Source organism: Ovis canadensis, chromosome 3, assembly GCF_042477335.2.
Source record: "Ovis canadensis isolate MfBH-ARS-UI-01 breed Bighorn chromosome 3, ARS-UI_OviCan_v2, whole genome shotgun sequence".
Classification (NCBI taxonomy): Eukaryota; Metazoa; Chordata; class Mammalia; order Artiodactyla; family Bovidae; genus Ovis; species Ovis canadensis.
In genome coordinates, this window is record NC_091247.1 from 7,521,823 (window position 1) to 7,544,030 (window position 22,208).

Below are 22,208 nucleotides of genomic sequence, written 5' to 3' on the forward strand. Positions count from 1 at the left end.
AGGCTGGGGGTCCTGCTGGGTTTAAGAACAATTTATGAAAGCACAGCAGCCTGCTGAGAAAACTCTATAACCTCGGCTGAGAACTAGGAAGAGCTCACCAACAGGGTCAGCATCCCAGCTGTGTCACTTCCCTTCCTGGGCCTTAGTTTCCTTATCTGTCAAGTCACAGGCTGAGGGTGGGTGCAGGGAGCCCAGTCTTGGCCATTCAGGGCCCTCTCTTGATTCTGCAAAGTTTGAATAAGAGGCAACACCCACTTGTCGCTTACTACAGGACAGGTTCACTCTGAGCACTGATGGTATTAATAGTTGAACTCTCAGAACTACCTGCAAGTACTTTGGAAACACTTGTTCCACGTTACAGATGAGAAAACTGAGGCCCTGAAGGATCCAGCCTGCTGAGAGGTTCACAGCTGGAAAGCGGTGGAGCCAAGACATGAATCTGGCTCAAGAGTCCGTGCTCTAACTGTCCACTCTGTTGGTGGAGCAAGGAGCAAAGGGTACAGCTAGGTGGGGACACACGGGAAGAGCCCCATAAAGGCTGGCTTCCTCCCTGCCCTCCTGTGAGCAATCAGCTACAGACATGAGCACTTCCTCAGCCTGTTCTCTACCAGCTCCTTCAGATATGGCGGACAGGAGGGAGACCTCCAGCAGAGCAGGAGCCAGGGGATGGGCCCCGAGCCTACAGAAGGGTGACGGGCAGCTTGCTGTCACCATCCGCATGTTCCTGCTGAGGATGCTGAGGCCAGGCAGAGGCCATGCCAAGAGGGGACTGTGGATGTTTTAAAGGAGACTCCTGACCTGGCCTACAAACCTGCCACTGCTGTGCCCAATGGTCAGGAATCGGGCAGGCATGACTTCCAGGTAGGCAGGGACTCCAGGAAGGCCAGAGGACAGATGAGAAGTGGGTTCCGGCAGGACCAGAGCCTCCCAGAGACCCCACTGCACCCAAAACTGGCCTCCTCCGGTGACACAGACAGTGGCCGGGGAACGGGAAGGACTGGACCAGCGGGCGGCAGAACTGGGGTTCACATCGGGGCTCTCCCCCGACACACTCCCTCCCTGGGGCACCCCCGCTCTGCGGCCAGCTCTCTGCAGGCCCCACAGAGGGAGGGGAAGGTGGCGCTGATGCCTCGGTCCCCCGCCCTGGCCGCTCCTGTCCCTCCTCCTGAGGTGTGCTCGTGCACTGAAGGCACGAAGTCGACTCCCATCACCTCAATCCCGCCCTCGCCCACCTCCTCAGGGACCTTGACGGCTCCCCCATCAACACTGGCTATCCCTCAAGTCCACCTGGTACTTGGAAAAAGCAAGACAGCCCTCCCAGAAGCCTCTGCGACCTTCCCGACAAACCGCCTAGAAAGACGCTGTCTCTCTTGGCCTGCCAGGAGCCGGCTTCTACCCCTGCCCGCCCTGGAAACTACCCGGCCAGAACCACCCGCGGCCACTTCTCATCCACTGGACCTGCCCATGTTCTGTCATCACCCGATTCCTGCACGGGCTGTGCACCCACCTGCCTGGCCCTGCTCTCCACTGCCCCTCCCAAAGGCTCCAGCCACACTCCCCAGCCCCCACCCTCTAGCCCACCCCCCACCCCTCCCTGACTCAGGAAGGACCGATCTTCACCCAGGAGCCTGGGGGATGACTCCCTGAGCTTCAGGTTCAGGCTGACTTAACCTGGTCCCCTGGACATCCCAACACAGAACCTACCCTCTCTCTCTGAAAACCGGTGCTTCGTCCTGCCTCAAGGACCCTCCAGCCACCCAGGCAGCCAAGTGAGAACAGGCCGCACCCCCTCCTGACAGCTGCAAGCAGGTTTGTTTTTAAAGAATTATTTTTGATGTGGACAGCTTGTGAAGTCTTTACTGAGTTCATTACAATATTGTTTCTTTTTTAAGTTTGCATTCTTTTGGCTCTAGGGCATGTGGGACCTTAGCTCTCCAACGAGGGATGGAACCTGTACCCTCTGCATTGGAAGGCAAAGCCTTAACCACTGGGCCGCAGGGAAGACCCTGCACGCAGGTTTCTATAGCTCTGGACCTCTGTCCTGCCCCGCCCCCGCCCCCCTGGAGCTCCAGGGAGAGCCAGTTCTCTGCATTCCAAGGCAGACCCTTCCTCCCTCAATCAGTCAGGGGGAATTTGGTGGACAGTTTCCCCCAAGTCAGGCACTGGACAGAAGAGTCAAGATCCAGGTTGTCAGATAGCAGAGGGAAGGAAGGGACACGAGACAGGTAATCTGCAACCAAGTGGGAAAAACAAGATGCCTTCAGCCCTGGCTTCGGTGGTGGGGGGAGTCCAAATTCCAGAGGCTCAGCTCACCGGTCCACCCCCGGCTTTCAGTTCCCTGTGGACAGAACCTGCTAGAAGTTCCCTCTCCTCTTCGCATGGCTGACTCCTCCTCATCCCTCAGGGCCAGGTGAGATGTCCCCTCCTCCAGGAGACCTGCCTGCCCCGGGCTGAGCCCAGCCCCCGGCACAGTCCAGGGTGCTACCTTCGAGTTACCCGTTTGTCCTTGCAAGCAGTGAGGTCAGGATGGACCAGGGGGCCTTGTTGGTTCTTGGGGACCCCCCGGCTCCTCGCTCCCCACTAGGAGTGCACAGAGAACACTTGCCAAATCAATGAATGAATATTCGAATAACCACGGAAGGAATATGACCCTTAACAAGGTATTCGTCAGCATGACTTGAAACCCGAGAAAATCCGAGGTGAGGGCCTGAGTCGACCCACACTCACCCACCCTGTCCACTTCACAGGCAGTAGCCCGGGGGTGTGGGGGGGTGACTCACGAGGAACCAAGGAACCGCCAGGCCCAGAGGGAGGCAGGAAGGCGGGGAGGGCTCCCGCTGGGAAGGAGGAGGAGCCCGACCAAGTCTGGCTGGAAGGAACTTTCTTTCCCTACAAAGGCCTCTGGGATTCCAGGGGGTGGGGACAGGACGTGATGAAGCACTGTGCTGAACTGGGGGCCAGAGGGTCTCCTTCCTCAGGGACTGCGTGCCTTGTGCCACCACCGCTTCCTAAAGGGTGACCTCAGTCAACGCATGACCCTGACAGCTGCTCCTGGAGCAAAGAGCTGGGGGGCGGGGAGGATGGGCAGGACGGGGTGCCCGGCTGGGGGCCAGCCACACCCTCCTCCACTGGGTATCTGGCGGGGAGCCGCCTGGTCCCCCTCCACATGCTGAAGAAAGGGTTGTGGTTGTCCCCTCCTCCCCAAATGGGGCTGCTCCCAGGAGTCAAATTTTCCTGACTGGTGGGCGGTGGGCCTGTCCTGGGCCCCGGGGGCAGATCTCTAGAGTGAAGCAGCCTGGGATCTGACCGTCACCCCTGTATGCTCTCATACGTGCACATGCGTGTAACATGGGGGGAAAGGAACGCTTTGTCACAATCTCTGGTTCCCAGGGAGAGACGCTTGGGGAAGAGCGGAGGGGTTCCAGCGGTCAGAGGTCTGGGGTGCCTGACCCTCCTGCGTGAGTGATGCTGGACAGGGCGTGTCCCTCCCTGGAATGGGGGCATTTCAGGGGCTGCTGCCTCCCAACTGCTGAAGCAAGCCCCTGCTGTCCTCCCTGAAACCACCTGCCTCCCTTCGAGAGGGTTTCCACCCAGAGTAGGAACTAGGAAGACTTCCTTCCAGCATCAGGTCCCCAGCAGGAGTGGGCAGGGCAAAGGGAAGGCACCCCAGCAGCTGTGGCAGAGGCCAGGCCACAAAGCCACAGGACCATCTGCCCTCAAACCTCTCCCCGCCTGCTTTCACAGAGGGGCCCTTGGGTGGGGGTGGGGGGGTGCTTCCCCGGACAGGCAAAGGGTGGGTGTGGAGGAACCGAAAAAGGTCTAGATCACCGCCAGGGTGTGGCCTTCAGCTCTGCAGGCCCACGACAGTTTGCACAATTTCCTCTCCAGAAAGACAGGTGGTGACAAGCCAGCCCCAGCGGAGCCCAACTCTGCCTTTCGCCACCCTCGACAGGCAGAGAGGGTAGAGGGTGTGAGTGGCTCTGGGAGGTGCACCAGGCACCCACAGTTTCTGTCCTGGGTGGGCCCATCCTGGGCTCCAAGTCTGGTCCAGGACAAGCTGAGGAAGATACCACAAGCCCTAGGCCGAGTCCTGCCTCCCACCACCGAGCCCTGACAGAGAAGACTCCTGCCTGTGGACATCCCCGTCTCCAAGGAACCTGCCCAAAGCCACCTTGGGGACCGGCACACCATCCCTCCTAGCAGAACTTGGCCACATCCTGCAGTCGAGACAGGCTCCCCAGTCCACGGATCCTGATTCAGCGGGTCTGGGCTGGGGGGCTGGGGGGGTGGGGAGAAGCCACCTGGGAATCTGGATTTTCATCCAGCTCCTCCCCTAGGTGCTTCTGGGAACCACAGCTGCAGACCCCAGACTCAGGGGTGCCAGACTGTCCAGAGACACACAGCCCTGCCCTGCCACGGGCCACTCACCCGGTTGGCCGTGACGGCCAGGTTCTGGAGGCTCTGCAGGAGGCCGATGTCAGCAGGGAGGAAGGTCAGGTTGTTGTGGCTGAGGTCCAGGTAGCGCAGCTTGCGGCAGTAGAAGAGCTGAGTGGGGATCTTCTCGATCTTGTTGCGGTTCAGGTAGAGGCGCTCGAGGTTGGTGAGGTTGCCGATCTGGATGGGGATGTAGGCGATGTGGTTGTACCACAGCTTAAGGCAGGTGAGGCGGTGCAGGTGCTGGAAGCTGATGATCTCCTCGATGGTCTTGAGGTTGTTGTCCTTGAGGTCAATCTCCTGCAGGTTGTGGAGGCTGAAGATGGAGTGGGGGATGCGCTCCAGGTCGCAGCGGATGAGCTCCAGCTCCGTCAGGTTGGCCATCTTCTTGAGGCTGTTGAGCACGATGAGCTTCGTGCCCTCGTTGTTGATGGACAGCTTCTGCAGGTGCACTCCCACGTCCGTGACCACCTGCGGCAGCTTGCTCAGATTGCTCTTCAGCCGCAGCACCTTGAGCCGCTTGAGCTCGCGGAGCCCGTCGATGACGATGAAGCGGTTGTTCTCGGCACTCAGGTTGCCCGTCAGGTGCAGCTCCTCCAGCGTCTTCAGGCTGTAAATCCACAGCGGGATCTCCTTGATGTCCGTGAACTTGATGTGCAGCGCCCGCAGGTTCTCTCGCAGGAAGGCCAGGGCGGGCGCCTCGATCTTGGCGGCCGTGTGGTACAGCCACAGCTCCTTGAGGCCTGTGAGCTGTGCAATGCTGGGCGGGATGGTCACGTCGGGGATCAGCTCCAGCTTCAGCACCTCCAGCTCCACCAGGTCGAACACAGTGTCGGGGATGCCACTGAGCATGAACAGGTGCAGCTCCAGCTTGTCCTGCGCGTTCTTGGTGAGCCGCTGGCGCAGCTTGTCCAGCGTCCACTCGTTGTTGAGGTTCAGCTGCCGCAGCTTGTTCTCACTCACCTCCGACAGGAAGACGGCGAAGCGCTTTGAGTAGAGCGGGTCGTACTGGTCGATGAGGTGCAGCATGAAGGCAAAGTCGTTCTTGACGTCGGGGATGTCGCTGTAGCTGCTCTCCTCGCGGATGGACTCGAACGAGTACTTCTTCAGGGAGCGCCGCAGCATCCACCAGAGTGTGTACATGCAGATGAGGCCGTAGAAGATGACCAGGCTGATGTAGAAGGACGCCAGGATCTTGAAGAGCGTGGCCAGCGGGTGGGCGCACCGGTATGTGCGGTAGCCCGTCAGGCTCTCGATGTCCACCGTGCAGTCCACGTCGAACTTGATGTTGTGCACGTAGTAGACAGTGTAGCAGATGATGAGGATGAACTTGATCACCTTGATGATGGTCTGCCGCATGTACAGGCGGTACACGATGTCCCCCTCCTCCACGTGGGTCCGGAACTTCTTCACCTTCTCGAACAGCGCCTTGGCCTGCTCGCCCTCCTTCTTGTCCAGCACGCCCGTCTCTGAGCGGTCCACGATGCCCTGCTCGATCCGAGACTTGGTCCGCTGCAGCATGGGCACAGTGGCCTCCACGTCCTCGCTGACCGTCGACGACTTCTTGTCCATGGAGCCGTTCATCTTGCTGAAGGCCGGCTTGGGGTCGCTCTCCTCCACCACCGTCTCCGACAGGGCCCGCGTGGTCCAGGGCGAGTCGAAGCACTTGAGCAGGATGGACACGAAGTGCTCCAGCTTGGAGCTGGTGCGCGGGAACTTGAACCAGAAGTTGCTGCAGGCCAGGAAGATGAGCGTGTGCAGAAGCACCAGGTAGGGGAAGTACTTGGCGAACCAGTGCAGGCGGTTCTCATAGCACACGGCGTCCACGTAGTTGTACTGATGCCGGTCCAGGTCGTACTTGATGCCGGTGGGGCCGGGGTCGGGGGTCGGCCCAATGGTGGAGTTGGGGTAGGAGGGCTCTGGGCCGGGGGCCGCCCAGCCCCGGAACGAGTCGTTGCAGGAGTCCTTGGTAACCCACTTACAGGGCAGGCAGATCATCTTGTCTTGGGTGACCTGTAGCGTGCCCCCGAAGACAGCAATCATCAGCATGACGATGGAGATGTAGTCGGTGAACACGTCCCACCACGGCTTCAGGATCCGGTACGCTGGCTGCGTGTCCGCAAAGTAGCGGAGCTCTGTCACCGGAATCATGGTTCAACCTGAAAGGGACCACGGGAGGGGGTTACTGGTGGGTAGCTGGGCTTTCTGAGACCCGGGGGGCAGGGGCAGGAGACTATGGACCCATTGTCCAAAATTCCACCTCGAGGCTAGCTGTGAGTCACACTAGCTGGGCAACACTCACAGGGCAGCCCATGGAGTGGCCTTGGTCCAGAAACCAGATGGTCACTGGGTGGCTGGAGCGAAACCACCGCAGGGAAGGTGGGCAGCCTCCCCATTCCACAGATAGGAAGGCTGAGGCATGAAGTCCGGGCCATGCTGACAGATCACTAAAGAACCTCATAGGGACCCCCGCCTTCCAGCAGGAACAGTCCAGAAGTCCTGTCTAGACCCCATCCTGTTAATGATAAGACCAACCACAGGGGCCAGCTGAAAACTTACAGTTCCTTCAGAACCAGGAGCCATGAAGCCACACCAGTGATCTTAAGAGTGGCTGTGCAGCTTGCGGGATCTTAATTTCCCCGCCAGGGACTGAACCCAGGCCGTCTGCAGTAGAGGTCAGAGTCCTAATCGCTGGACCACCAGGAGATTAATTCAAAGTTCTTGAAGAGATTTATTCAAAGTGTGAGAAAAGCCAAGTGTAGAAGAGGGGGTGGACTATGAACTAGCTTCTACAGAACAAATAAGGAAGCTTAAAACATTCCACGTGTGTGTGCGTGTAAATACGGCCACACAGGATTCTGGGTGTGTGGGGAGAGCGGCAGGAAAGACAAACACACAGCAGGCTGTAATGACGGGTGCCTGGAGGAGGGGCTGGGCAGCAGGACTAGAAAGCAGGATGACAGGGTCACACGCTGAGGGCATTTACGTCAGATTGTTTCCGGCTGTGTGCATCCACGTGTGTTTGTAAAGAAATTTAGAACAGCAGCAGATTCTCCCCCAGCAGAGTCCCACTCCGCAGGTCCTGGGTAGAGCCTGGGAGTCTGTTTTTTTTTTTAACGCTTGACTTCGAGGCCACATTCAGGAAGCACAGCCAGGGGGAAGGTGTGCAACAAAATGAACCCGTGAAGAAACCCTGAATCCCTGGGCCGGCAGGGAGCACCCTGCCAGGACACGTCACTCTTACAATGCTGCTAGGGCCATGAGGGTGTAACAGACAAGAAAGGGACTAGGTGTTCACTGGAGAACAATCAGGAAAATGTATAAAGCATTATGGACAGAAAAAAAAACACCCTGTAAGAACACCACCCAGAGTCACCCACCCCTGTTAATTTTTCACTGAGTGATAACCTTCCAGTCCTTTCGCAAATAAAATTATGATTTTGGGGACTTCCCTGAGGGTCCAGTGGCTAAGACTCTGTACTCCCAACACAGGGGGCCCGGGTTCAATCCCTGGTTAGGGAAATAGATCCCACAGGCCACAACTAATACCCGGTGCAGCCAAATAAATAAAAAATTTTTAAAAAGAACATTCCCTGCAAAAAAAAAAATGTGATTTTTACATTTTACCGTTTTCTCATCGAGTCTAGATTTTTATTTTTATTTTTTATTTTTTTTTAGAGAGTCTAGATTTTTAAACCAAGATTTAAATACCTGTGTTTTGACAAATGGGTCTGTGGCGAGAGGCACAAAGGTCCCAGGTTATGAGACTGGGGACCTTATTTTGATTACTGATAGTATTAATAGTGACAAACACTTCGGAGGACAGGGCCTCCCTGCAAACGCCAGATGCTCATATCATCGTGGGCATGCATGGGTAAGGACAGGAGGGAGGCAAACCTAGAGCCCTTGAGGGAAGCGGGGTGCTCAACAGACGGACACGTGCCAGGCACCAGGCTAAGCCCTCACCATGGGGTCCACCTCGGGGAGTCGCTCTGACATCCAGATGCAGGGCCCTATCTTTGGCCCTATTTCACAGATGGGGACAACTGAGAGGCTCACCAGCATCACCTGCCCAATGTCACTCTACAATCGGGGCAGAGCCGAGACCAAACTGAAGCCTCCCCACGCGAGTCCTCCCCAGGGCTCAGGCTTGCTGTCCCCCCACTGCTCAAGGCCCCACACAGGGCAGTGCCAAGAGGTGGAGCCCAGGAGTCCTGCTTCCTGACCCCCTCCTGCCAGGATTCCCAGAGCTCAGGTCACCGTGGGGCCAGCAGACACCACTACCCGCCCTGGGCTGGCGGCTCCAGCCCAGGGGGTCGGCCCTTCTGGTAAGTGCCCACCCCGCAGGAAGGCCCTCTAATGACCAACTGGCTCCTTGCGCCACCCACACTCCTAGGCGAGTGGGCATCCAAGGGATGCTGAATCACGCAGCCGCCCCCCCCCCCACAGCTGAATGACACCCCGACAACTCCTCCCTCCCTTCCTGGCTCCCCAAGTCCACATCCAGGCAGGCGCCCAAAGACTGGCGACCGGAAGGGAGGAGGGGACAGGACCGAGGGCCCGAGGGCGTGCGAGAGCCTGCCCCTGGAAAGTCCGGGGCTGGGACCGCCGAGGCAGGCTGCCAGGCACTGGGGGTGGGGGCAGTCTGTGACCAGGCAGGATGTGGTTGCAGCCTTGCTGCTTCAGGGGAGTGGGTGTGTCACGCAATGGAGAACAGCCTGCCTCTCGCACCAAGAGGACCAGGCCCTGCTGTCCTGGGCTCTGCTTACGTTGTTTTGGGTCGGAGGTGGGAGGTCCACTCTCCATCACAGGTGAGGGACCCGGAGGCTCCAAGGGGGAGACCATCCTGTCCACCCAGTGTGTCTGGCTCCTCCTGGCCCCCTCAACACTTTCGTTCTGAACTCTCTGTAAACCATGGCTACACCTCCCTGCTGAGAAGGGCTTCGTGGAGGGGATAGTCCTGTGATGGTCCTGGGGGCTCCTGGCACCTCCTCAGCCCTGGGAGAAGACACAGGGGTTGAGAGGGGTCAGCCCAGGGGCCCACGCCACACAGCTGACAAGGGCAGGCCTGGCCTCATTGGCGGGGACCTGGCGAGGTAGGGGGTTGCTCTCTAGCTGTACCACGTTTTGGCTTCTGCCACTAACTCACTGTGGGATTCTGGACAAGTCCCCGCCCCTCTCTGATGGCGTTTTGGGGGAAATCTGGAAAGAAGGCACAGGTGCCAAAGCCCAGGCTTTCGTCCCCAGGGGGCCAGGGATGCGGCGCCTTGCCCTGGATGGGTACCCAAGAAGAGACGGCCGGGTGGTCAGGGCAGGCTTCTTGCAGGGCTTTGGGAAAGGCCCAGGGAATCCCAAGCTTCTAAAGCACTTTGGGCAGAGAGGGCAGCAGGCAGCCTGGGCTGGTTGTCATCCATCCTCAACCTCCACCCAGATGCTGCTGGAGGGCAAGGGTCTGCCGCACACAGCAGGCGCTAAATAAAGGTATCAAGAGCATGCCTGAGAAGGCAAGGGGAAGAAGTGGGGTGGGGGAAGGGCGTGGCCTGGGGGTGGTGGGCTGGCCTGGCAGAGTGGGGGTGGGGGCCAGGGAGGAAGCTAAGGCAATTGTGGGCGCCCCTCCCTCCCGGTTCCTGCCCAGCCCTCCCCAGGGGAAGGAGCAGAGCCCCCTCAGGCAGGGAGGGCCGGCGCAGGGACCTGCCCAGGAGCTGGTGACTCAAGGTGAGGAGACACCCACAGCTGGAGCCACTCCCTGTTCTGAGAATGAGGGCCCAGCCCAGAGCCCTCGGAGCCCAGGAGTGCACACTGCTGTAAAATACACGTAAGGTATTTCGTTCTGCTGCGAGGCCATCACCGACCACCCATCTCCAGAACTCTTCTCGTCTTGTAAAACTGAAAGTGTCTCCACCGAGAGCACTGACTCCCCCTCCCCACCCCAGCCCGAGCACTGCCATTCTTTCTGGCAGCATGAATCTGACTACTCCAGGGACCTCACAGAAGCAGATCATGCGCTATTTGTCCCTTGGGGACTGGTTTCGTCCACCTAACATAATGTCCTCCAGGTGCCTCCATGTTGTAAAAGTGGAAGTCGCTGTCTCGTCCGACTCCTTGCCACCCCATGGGCTGTAGCCTGCCGGGCTCCTCTGTCTATGGGGATTCTCCAGGCAAGAATACTGGAGTAGGTTGCCATGCCCTCCTCCAGGGGATCTTCCTGACCCAGGGATCGAAACTGGGTCTCTCGCATTACAGGCAGATTCTTTACCATCTGAGTAGCAGGTGCCAGGAAAAGGAAGCAATTTCCTTCCTTTTCCAGGCTGACTAATATTCCACATGCCCATTTTACAGATAGGGAAACTGAGACTCGGGGAGAGAGGTCATGTGCCCAGCGTCACACTGCCTGTCACCTTCAACCCAGATCTGGGGTGGAGCCCCAACAAGCAGCATTTCCAGGGAGCAGCTCCCACCCCACAGCTACCCCAGGCCTACCTGGGGATGGTCAGGAAAGCACTATAAGGTGAAGGGGGCAGATTCAAGGGAGTGGGGACCTTTTCTCCCAGTTACAGAAAACGTCCTTTTCAGAAAGTTTCCTGCAGGCAGTGCGTTCATCCCCTTCCTGCACTGAGGCCTCTGCAGCCAGGACTGCCCCCAGCAGAGGTGTGCAAGAGCTACTCTCTGGGGCCTGTTTCCCCATCAGGAGAGGAATACAGAATCTGCCATGGGTGTGCCCACGTTTTGCATAAGGCAGTCAAGGATCATGGGGCGTGTGATCCAGGCTTCGGCTCACTCCAACACCTCCCTCCCCACTGGCATCACCCAGACACTCACTCACTGTCCTGGCCACCCCTGCCTAAAGCCAGCAGGGAGGGGGAGGCGCCTCCAGCAGCCCAGACTTCGTCTCTCTGTGATAAAATGCCCGTAGTAACAGATGCCCTGCCAAACTCTCCGGACTATCAGGGAGTCACAGGAGTGAGTGAGGTTTCCCAGACAACCTGTGGAGGGGGGGACCTCAGGCAGGTGGAGAGCAAGGAGTACGGTGATGGGGACTTAGAGGGAGGGCCAGGTAGGCTTTGCCACTCAGCAGTGGAGTGACGCTGGGCAGGGGACTTCACCCCTCTGAGCCTCGGTCCCCCCATCTGTGGAATGAGGCTGAGACAGGCACAGACCTGGCCCCCGACGGCAATCCTGACTTCAGCAGACAGCTGATGGGTGGATGAAAAGAGCACAGACCCGGAGCATGATGGAAGAAAACAGAAGGAAAAGCGCCCGCAACGCTGGCCCTGACACCTGGCATGGGGACACAGTTAGACGAGGCCGGGCACACAAGAGGCGGGCGGTGAGCAGATCCTGGTCCCTTCAAGAGGCCACCAGAATGCAACAGGGCCTTTTCAGCAGAATAAAGGAGCTCTGTGTGTAACGCCATTTTGAAAATAAAGCGAGATTCAGAACAATAAATAAATACATTGCCATGTTGATAAACTCTGACCCACTTGGGGAATGGCTCCCTGTTAAGAGTGGGAACAGGAGGCAGGATGAAAGGAAACTGTAATGTTTTTACCAGCAGGCATTACCTTTGTGATTGAAAAGTACCATAGAATTTAAAATAAATAGAGCCTAGACGAAAAGAAAGAAAAACTGAGCCCTCAGGTGGAGAGTTCAGGTGTTCTTTTGTGGTTCTCAGAGGGCAATCTGCGGGCGGGGGGTGATGGGGAGTCTGGCTGGGTCAGGTCTTGGCCCCAAGAGGTGGAGAATTTGGAGAGGATCCTGAATAGAAGACAAAGATTAAAGGGCTGAAATCCAAGCGGCTGAGAAAGACAAAAAGGCCGTGTGTCCTGCTGTCCTCTGCTCTAACCCTTCTTCCAGAACAGAGGCATTACTTAAAGCTACTGACTATGCCCTCCTGGAGTCAGCGACCTGGGATTCACCCCAGCTGCACCATGTGAAAGCTCATGGGCAAGAGATTACCCATAGTGAGGTCAGCAAGGTAGGCTGGGAGCCCTGCAAGGCAGGGACCACTCCAGACTCATCCCAGCCCCCATGCAGAGTCCGGAACACAGAAAGCCGAGTAAAGGTTTGCTGAACTGGGCTGAGCTGGGAGGGGGAGGTGACAGGAAGGAGGTGGGCAAAAGTCAGGGCAAGATTCTAGGACAAAAGTTTAGTTACAGGGACATTCACCGTGGTGTTATTTATACCCCAGGAGAACTGGAAACTGTCCAGATGCCTGTTACTGGGTGATCAGTTAAATACCCATTTAATGATCTGATGATGGAATACTGTAAAACAATGAAAACATGTTACAGCAAAACACTTGATGACCTGACGACATGACAAAATATCTTCAATGCAAAAAGGAGGTAACGAGACCGTGATAGAGGGACAGGCCTTCCGCAATAACTTAGACGTATGTTTAAAAAATACTGACAGTGACATTAGACTGACGTTTATAACCTTTTTTTAACCCCAAACTTACCTCTGTTTTCTGTTATAAGAATACGTTACTCAGGGAATTAAGAAAAAAAGATTTTTAAAAATCAAGATTCCCGACGATCAAGAACAGGTACGACACCTGGGAAGAATAACGTGGGAGGAGACCTACTATAAAGCCTCAGAATTTGACCAATTCGGCGTTGACGTGGGGATGGACGGACGGACCTTGGGACCAGAAGAGCAAGCCTAAGTGAGTGAGTGAAGTCGCTCAGTCGTGTCCGACTCTTTGCGACCCCATGGATTGTAGCCTACCAGGCTTCTCTGCCCATGGAATTTTCCAGGCAAGAATACTGGAGTGGGTTGCCATTGCCTTCTCCAGGGGATCTTCCCGACCCAGGGATCGAACCCGGGTTTCCGGGGTTGCAAGCAGATGCTTTACCCTCCGAGCCACCAGGGAAGGCCCGAGCAAGCCTAAGAGACCCCGAAGCTTCTGGAAACGCAGACAGTGACAGTGTCGGTTTTGCAGGCTGGGGAGAAAAGAACAGGCGTCCATGAGTGGGGCTGGCCTAGCTACCCACAGAGGAAAAGCACAGCCCCATCTGTCAACTTGCAGGAAAATAAATCCCAATAAATTCGAGACCTAAGGCAAAACTTGCAAATGTTTAAAGAAAAATCTAACAGACCACCTTAATGTCTTTAGGATGGGGAAAGATCTCTTATCCCAAATGAGTACAAATCCTTACGGGAAGAGGCTCATCTATGGACCACATTACAGTTAGAATGGACGCACATCAAAGGACCTAGTAAGTGAAATGCACCCACAGACCTGGAGGAGACACTTGCAGTGGGTTTACCTGCCAAAGGATTAACACCCAGAACAAAGCCAGAATTCCTCCAGATACACAGAAAAGACAAACCAATAGGGAAGAAAAAAATGGCAAACCATGAATAGACAATTCACAGGAAAAAAAAAAAAAACACAATGGAAATTCATGTATGAAATAATTCTTAATCTTGTTGTTAATCAGGGAATGCAAATTAAGACAATCACCAACCATTTCATTCCCCTGCGATTGGCCAAAAATGTTGAATTCTTAGATGAGAAGATAGAATGCATGCATGTATCCTCTGACCCAGCAATTTGGCTCCTAAGGCTCTGAGGGTTGCTTTACATGTATGTGTGAAGCCACGGACAAAAATGATCACTCCAGAGTTGTTCCTGATAGCAAAAAGTCAAAAACCCAGATATCCAACAACAGGAGAAAGGATGAATTACTCTGAGAATACAGTGAAATGCTGAAGCAATGAAAGTATCAACATGTATCAACATGAAAAAAAAGTGAAAGTGAAGTGCTTAGTCGAGGCCAACTCTCTGTGACCCCATGGACTGCAGCTCACCAGTCTCCGTGCATGGGATTTTCCAGGCAAGAATCCTGGAGTGGGTTGTCATTTCTTTCCCAAAACAATGTCCAAAACAACGCTGAACCTCAAAACAAGCTATAGAATACACACATTACCTAAGGTTTTCTGCAGTGTATATACCCAGTTGCGGCACAGGTATTAGAAACACGCATGTTGTTGTTTAGTCACTAAGTCATGCCCAACTCTTTGCGACCCCATGGACTGTAGCCCTCTAAGGCTCCTCTGCCCGTGGGATTTCCCAGGCAAGAATCCTGGAGTGAGTTGCCATTTCCTCCTCCAGAGGATCTTCCTGACCCAGGAATCAAACCTGAAGGTCCTGCATTGCAGGCAGATTCTTTACCAAGTGCAAGGAGAGCGCCAAAATCAAGCTGGTGATTTCATCTAAAGAGGGAAGAAAATGGGATTGGGGGAAGAGGCGTCAACTGCATCTGAAATGATTTGAGAGAGAGAGAGGGAGAGTGTGTGTGTGTATCTCTATGTGTATGTGTGTGCATCTGTGTGTGTGTGTGTGTATGTGTGTGTGTAGCTGAGGCAATTACAAAACATTAAGATTTGGCAAAGCTAAGTCCTGGGTACAAAGATATCTGTTCTAGTTTCATAACTTTTGCAGGTGCTTAAACTGTCTCATACAGACTTCACCACAATAACCATCTGTTTCTCCACCTCCGGACTGGTCTGCTCTCAGGCCTTTGCACCTGCGGGGCTCAGAAGGAGGCAGCAGCTACTAGGCCATCGCCAGGGCAGCAGACTCCACTCTTTCTACCTGGCCTGCTCCTGGCCGGCGCAGCAGCACCTGTGGCCTCTGACGATACTGCGCAACGCAGCATCACCCCCGCCTGGTCCTCCCCCCGCCAGGGAGACGCAGAAAGTGAGCAGGAAGCAGCCAGACCCTTTCCACTGGGCAGCACCCACAGGTGGAGAGAAGTGAGACCGGGTTCCTGAGGCAACCCAGAGGGCTCCTCTTCTCCCCGTGGTGGCAGACAGATCCCAGGGAGTGTGAAGAGCAACAGCTCTGGAGTTGGGGAGATGCAGGTTCAAATCCAGCTGTAGCATGAAACAATTCATGACTCCAGGCGAATCAGTGAATCTCCGGAGTGTCAGTGGTAAAGAATCTGCCTGCCAATACAGGAGACGCCGGTTCCATCTCCAGGTGGGGAAGAGCCCCTGGAGAAGGGACATGGCAGCCCACCCCAGTATTCCTGCCTGGGAAATCCCATGGACAGAGGAGCCTGGCGGGCTCCAGTCCATAGGGTCGCAAAAGAGTTGGATACAACTTAGCAACTAAAGGACAACACACCAGGCAAATTATTTAGCCCAAGACTTGTTTTTTGCAACTTTAAAACAAAAACAATGCTACCTACCTCATATCTGTATACAGTGACCCAAAAGATGTCCAAGAGATATTAAGTAATAATAAAAGATGCTGTGTGTTCCCTGGTGGCCTAGTGGTTAGGATTCCAAGCTTTCACTGTGGTGACCTGAGTTCAATAACTGGTTGGGGAACTGATATCCCATGAGCCACCAGCCACAGTCAAAAAAAAAAAAAATGCTGACCAATCTTTAAGATACATGATGTATCATGTATTATAAAGTGATATAAAATGTTACAAAATGGACAAATACTTTATGATTTCCATGTTTGGTACTCAAATCTGGTACTTTTGTGAGTAGAAAAAAATAACTGGGAAAAGAAACAAAAGACCTTCCTCATTGTGTGCTTTCTGAAGAGTGTAAAAGAGTTTACAAGAACTAGTACCTGCTATCTGTCGAGTATGAAAAAGGTTCGCCCGCTCCTGCCTGCCCTACCCAGGTGTGCCCTAACACGCGCACATGGGGCGCAGGGAGGCCAGGCCTCAGCGTGGGTGGGCTCAGAGCCCGGGGCCAATGAGTGCTCTTCTCTGAGCCTCAGTTTCCTCGACTATAAAATGGGAATGTTATAGTACCAATCTCAGAGGCTTAGTGCGAGAATTAAAAAGAGCACAGTGCACGTCTATGGCACAACCCAAGGCTAGCACACAGGGAGGCGCACTGTGCTGACCTAATCCACCTGCCTTTGCAGAGAGCCCTCCCAGAATTCACTGGGGAACAGATACCCGAGAGAGGGCTGAGCCCCAAGCACAAGCCCCTCCAAGCACAGACCAGGCATCCCCGAGCCCCCAGGATCTCCCAGGACTCAGACGCCACACTCTAGGGCCTTGTACTCCTGCAGCCCCGGATCAGGACTCCAGGACCGGACAGAGAGCTGGCGAGCCACCCGCAGAACCACCCTGAGGGGTCAAGCCCGCTCCACGTTGTTGATGTCCTCACAGGGCCTCTCGCAGATGGGGAAGGAAGTCGAAGAAACGACATGCCGCCCCTCCGTCCAGAGGGTGGCCAAGCAGGCAGGCTCCGACCACCCCCACGCCGGCCCGCAGCGCTTGGCTTTTACACCTGAGCCGTGGCAGGCTGGCCAGGCTGTGGGTAAACAGGGCACAGAGAGCCCTTTGTTAAAACCCAAATTGAGAGGCTGGGAATACTTCCCAGGCGGGAGGGAGGGGAGGCCTAGGCTGGCCCCCCTTGCCCCTCCTTGTACCACGCTTGGGGAGGCTGGCCCCCCAAGGCTCTCCCAGGGAAGGGGGAAGGGCCTTTCCCAAGAGATCCGAGGAAGACACTGGGTCACTGGCCCTGCCCTGGGTGCACTCTGGGCCTGTGAATCTGCTCCTCGGTCAGTACCCTGGGGCCTCCTCTGCTCCCAGAGCAGGGGCCAGAGGTGGGGGTGAATGGCGGGGGGGGGGCGGGGGGAGGAGAGGGCCCACCCATCATCTGGGACACCCAGCCCCCACCCGCCCCAGAGCCGGCGCTGCCCTTGAGGCCCCCACACCCACCGGGGTGAGTCAGCAGCTGTGGGCTGGGGGTGCTGCCTGGCTCCATGCACCCTGCGTCAAAGGGCACACCCTCACTTTCGGGGAAAGAAGAAGGGAGGCAGTCTGGAGCAGGGAGGGAACAAGTTTCAGTTCCAAACTGCTCTCCATGTGGGCCGGGACTCCCAAACAGGTTGGTCCTCAAGCGCTCTTGCAAGGGTGCAGTGGCCTCCCGGGGGAAAGGTGACCGGTGAAGGACACCCACCTTGGTTCCCCGAGCCAAGCACACAGAGGCCGCAGGCTGGATCCGAGGCTCAGGCCGGCCCCCTTGCCCCACCAGGCGGGTGTGTTACTGCCATGGGCTCTGGGTCACTGACGTGGCCTGCGCGTCAGCACCGGGCCTGGCGCGTCCAGGGCCTCAGCTCCAAACCTCTAGGAACCTGGTACAGCTCCCCGCCTCACCGGTGCATGGCCCTGGGAGTCACTTCCCTCCCAGGTCCCTGGTTTCCTCATCTAGGAAATAGTATTCCTGGTCAGGGCGGCGGTGAGGACTAAGGTGGCGGTCCATAGAAAGCTTTCGGCTCAGAGCCTGCCTCATAGAAAGACTCTGTAATGTTAGCTGCCTTTTTTTTTTTTTACGGGAGGTTTCATCAGTCCCTTTAGGGGTGTGAAGTCAGGCCCAGGGAGGTTAACTGGCCTGCCCGAGGCCACACAGCTAGGAGATGGCGGGAAAGACCGCCACCCGTCTGGTTTGCCTTTCCCTTGCATGCGTGCCTGTCTCAAAGGCCAGCAGGTCTCCTGGGCCTACCTGGGCACCCAGAACCCTGCAGATGCTTCCTGGGACAAGATCCCTGTTTCCAGAGGGGTACCTGGAATCGAGGTCTCTGCAGGGAACTCCAGAAGGCCATCCTCAGATATCTCTGGTCTCTTAGGTACAGTTTTAAGGAAACTCTGGGAGGGAGCCCAGCTCTGGGTCTGGCTCCATGCGGGGCAGAAGGGCCTTGAAGACAGGTCTTGATCTGCTTTGAACACCAGCACCGCCTTCCCAGACAGGGTACGAAAAGTGGGCAGAAGCCCCAAAGAGAGGCCACAGATGCATCTGCCGAGGTCCCAGGGGACTGCAAGTGAGGGGGGCCTGGCCAAGGGTAAGCTGCCTGTTGCCCAGCTCTCCAGACTGGAAAGGGCTGCCCCCAGGTATCCAGCCAGGAGATGTGACGGCAGGACTTCTGCGTGGCCCTACCCAGTTGGCATGTCCGTCCACAGGCCGACTCTGCCAGGGGTATGAGGTTGGTGGAGGTGCCTCTGGGGTGCCCAGGTGGCATGTGAGAGCCGTGGAATTTTACAGCTGCTTCTCTGGTGGAACATGGCTCCAGACTTGAGGCTGTATCTCAGTGTCCATTTAATTTGGAGGTTTTAAGTCCTCAAGAGACGGTTAAACATAGAACTTCCTACGAGGTGTGAAATGCAATAGAAACACATCGGGGAAGAGAACAGGGAGATGTTTGTGGCTAGGAGGAAAAGTCATTCTAGAAACCTCAGCCTTCCCACCCTACACATGCTAGGAAGTCACTAAGATCCGGGGCCCAAGGGAGCCCAGCCCTGATTCCATGCCAAGGGCGCCTGGTGGCAGATGGAGGTTGAGACCAGGGCCAGTGGAGAAGCCCTGGTCAGTGTTCACCGGCATGGTCGGCAGGTCCTCAGCCCCACGACGGCCTGGGGAGCTTCTTCAAAATGCAGATTCCTGGGCCCACCCCCTACTCAGTCGCTGTAGGCCTGTGGTGATGGGTCCAGAGGAATCAGCATTTTGAACAAGCTCCCAAACAACTCTGAAGTACCCGCAAGCCTGAGAACCTAGAGAAAAAGACAAACGAGAGGTGGGCTAGAAAGAGCACAGGCTGGGACTGCCCTGGTGGTCCAGTAGCTAAGACTCTGCGCTCCCAGAGCAGGGCCCCGGGGTTCAATCCCTGGTCAGGGAACTAGATCTTACATGCTGCAACTAAAGACCTCACATACTGTAACTAAGACCTGGTGCAGCCAAATAAAAAAAAAATGGAAAGGAAAAGAAAAACAAAAACCCAAAAAAACAGGTACCGATCAGAAAAAAAAAGCACAGCTGTCCAGACACACAGACCCAGGTCCACGTCCTGGCTCTACCACCTGAACTGTACAACTTCCAGCAAGAACCTTCATACCTCCAGCCCTGGTCTCCTCACCTGGAAAAGTAATGCGCCCTCAACCAGGAGACTGTGGTGTGTCAGATGGCAAACTTCATGGTGACCAGCCCGCCACCTGGGCTCGGACCACAGCCACCATGGACATGAAGGCTCTGCTGCTGGAAGGAAGGTGAGCAGAGCGTCGTCCACCGAGAGGCCAGGTCCGGGGCCCCCATCAGAGGTGGCCCAAAGAGGCCCGCGCCAGAAGGAAAAAGACTCCAGGAAAGACTGGGAAGAAGAAACGGGAGAGGCAGACGGTCTGGATGGAAAGCTGAGCTCCGCCAGCGGAGGGACGCATCTCTGCACAGACCTGACTCTCAGGGTGGTTCTGCCCATCAAGCTACCCAGGGGTCCCCTCTGCCTGAAAAAAAAAATCTAGCCAGAGGTATGTACGCTCCAGCAGGGTATCCTGAGATCCTGGCCCCAGGGCAGCGCCCCACCTTCGCTTCGCCTGTCCACTCTCAAGGCTAAAACCTAAGAGGAGTGCTCGGGGGACCGAGACCAAACCATCCACCAGGACGGCCTGGTGAACCGAGTCAGGGCCAGGCTCAGGCCAGCGCCACACTGTGGCCCTGCCTCAGGCAGACAGAAGAGGGCCCAGACCTGGAGGCCAAAGGCCAAAACCTCTCGGGCTGGCCCAGGCCATTCCTCCCCGGCAAGGAGGAGGAGTTCTGATCTCAGATAAGTAGGATGTGCTGCTTCCTGCCAGTCGCTGGCCAGAGAACTGAGCTCAGGCCTCTGCTACTGGGGCAGGGGGTGCTGGCAGAGTTCTTCAAAACCAACAGGAAACTCCTACGGGGCAGGCCCGGGGTTTGCTGACCTTGTCCCAGTAAACAAGACAGTCAACAGAATCACACACCAGGCACTTCCCACCGCCCTCTGCTGCTGTAAATGTCCCGACAAACAGCTCAGAAACCCCGGGATGGGGAGGCAAGGGAGCGCTGTGGGTGGGAGGAACAGGAGTGGGTAGGGGCCTTCTGGCGGGACTCACCCACAGCTCGACCCTCATCGGGAAAGAGGTCCAGGGAGGACTGTGCAATGAGACAGGAGCAAGCAGCAAACCAGCAGCTCTAACAGGACGGACTTGAGTTTAGGGAAAAAAGGCAAATGCTAACAACGCATGTGGGCAAATCCAGCCCTCCCCTCTCAGGTCTCTGGAGACGGGGACCACAGGAGACTTGAGCTTTCCACAAGGCATTAAAATCAAAACAAAACAAACAAAAAAACACATGAGGGCGTGCCACTTTGCTGGTAATTACAAAAACAAAGCAAAGCAAAACAAACAAACAAAAAACACTGGAGATACCATTTCTTCTAAAATCCAGGCTGGGGAGGGCAAGGCCTACCTTAACAAAAAGCCACGGTGGGAGGTGAAGGCATGGAGAATAAAGGACCCCAGTCTGGGATTCCAGGACCTGGCTCCAGCCCCACATCCCTGCCTTCCGACCCGATGAGTTGCTTCCTTCCTCTGAGCCCCGGTTTCCATGTCTATAAACAGCAGGGGTGGGGAGGTGGGTGAGGGTGGATCAAGGCCACTGTCTGAGCTTCCACAAATGACCAAAGAAATCATTGATTGGGTTTGTTTTACAAATTATTAAGCAGCTTATACCCACACCCACTATGCTTAGAGAACATGTTTGAGGACACCCTGAGCCACCTTCCCTGTATCGACATATTTAATCTTCAAGATACTCTCAAGGGAGGCAAGGAGCTAATATCACCCTCTTTTCACAGATGAGGAAACTGAGGCTCTAAGAGGCACAGCGACTGGCCCACAGTCACCTATCGAGCATCTGGCAGCTGGGACTCACACCCAGGTCTGACCACAGTGTCTGGGTTCTAACCGGTGGACACTCCTGCCTTTGGGAACTGTTCTCCAAAGCAGAGGCCAAGACACCACCCCCCCCCCATCTTCAAAGATGTCCACGTGACAGTGTGGGGGAAAAACAGCTTGCTGGCTCCCTCTCAGAGACTCATGCTCTCAGTCAGCTCTGAGACACCCGTCAAGGCTCTGAGAGGTCCTGCAGCCCGGACCATGACAAGTTACTGTTCCTGGAGTCACCTGACCACTGTGCCCAGAGAAACTGGTGTCCCACGGAACATACCTTGGGAAACATGGTCACAAGACAGCATGAACCACCACCCAAGACTGACAAAAGCCAGGGGTTCGCAATGTAGGTTCACACCTGCTGGGTATGGCATGCATATATGTGTGCTAAGTCGCTTCAGTCATGTCCAACTCTTTGCAACTCCGTGGGCAGTAGCCTGCCAGACACCTCTGTTCGTGGGGTTCTCCAGGCAAGAATACTGGAGTGGGTTGCCATGCTCTCCTCCAGGGGATCTTCCTAACCCAGGGATCAAACCCACATCTCTTGCACTGGCAGGCAGGTTCTTTACCACTAGCGCCACCTGGGAAGCCCCAATGCTACGCAGCTGACCCCTGAGTTGGGAGAAGGAAGAAGAGTTTTGTCTTCTGCACCCCTGTCCTAGAAGCCCTGGCCTTACAGCAAGAAGAGCAAAGGGCTGTGGGGACAGGGACACTGCCCTCTGCCCCCTGCCTGGGGGCTGAGGGTGGCCTGGAGGGAGGGGGCCCAGTCCTTACCCTGAGGACGGCTCTGCTATCTGTGAGCTAGCTGATGGTGCTGAGGCTGGCCCACGTCTGTCTGGGCAGGGTCCTGGCATTCCTTTCGCTCCATGGAAGCCGCCTGCCTACGAGGAAGCAAGAGCTACCGTGAGCAGGGAGGTGTGTGGGAATCAGCGTTACCTGCTGGGCTGCCGACAGGTTCAGAGCCCGTGCTCGCTGCCCGGTCTGGACCAGGGTGACGCCAGAGAATCAGACAGTCTACTGGGGAGATGCCAAGGCAAAAGTTATCACTGGCTC

At 56.0% G+C, this 22,208-nt stretch overlaps 1 protein-coding gene across 6 annotated transcripts in view; it reads right to left on the reverse strand.

Moving 5' to 3' along the window:
* LRRC8A (leucine rich repeat containing 8 VRAC subunit A) overlaps positions 1 to 22,208 on the reverse strand; it is a 28,205-nt gene that overhangs the window by 2,367 nt on the left and 3,630 nt on the right. The window contains exons 2-4 of one of the 6 annotated variants that reach the window (XM_069582213.1): positions 21,930 to 22,036; positions 9,204 to 9,432; positions 4,429 to 6,593 (exon numbers count right to left, since the gene is read on the reverse strand). In XM_069582213.1, coding sequence (XP_069438314.1) covers positions 4,429 to 6,585 — 2,157 coding nt within the window. In that variant the 5' untranslated portion in view covers positions 6,586 to 6,593; positions 9,204 to 9,432; positions 21,930 to 22,036. Of the gene's footprint in view, positions 1 to 4,428; positions 6,594 to 9,203; positions 9,433 to 20,673; positions 20,816 to 21,929; positions 22,037 to 22,208 lie in introns of those variants that run through there. The other 5 variants (XM_069582215.1, XM_069582212.1, XM_069582214.1 and 2 more) reach the window with 5 other exon arrangements.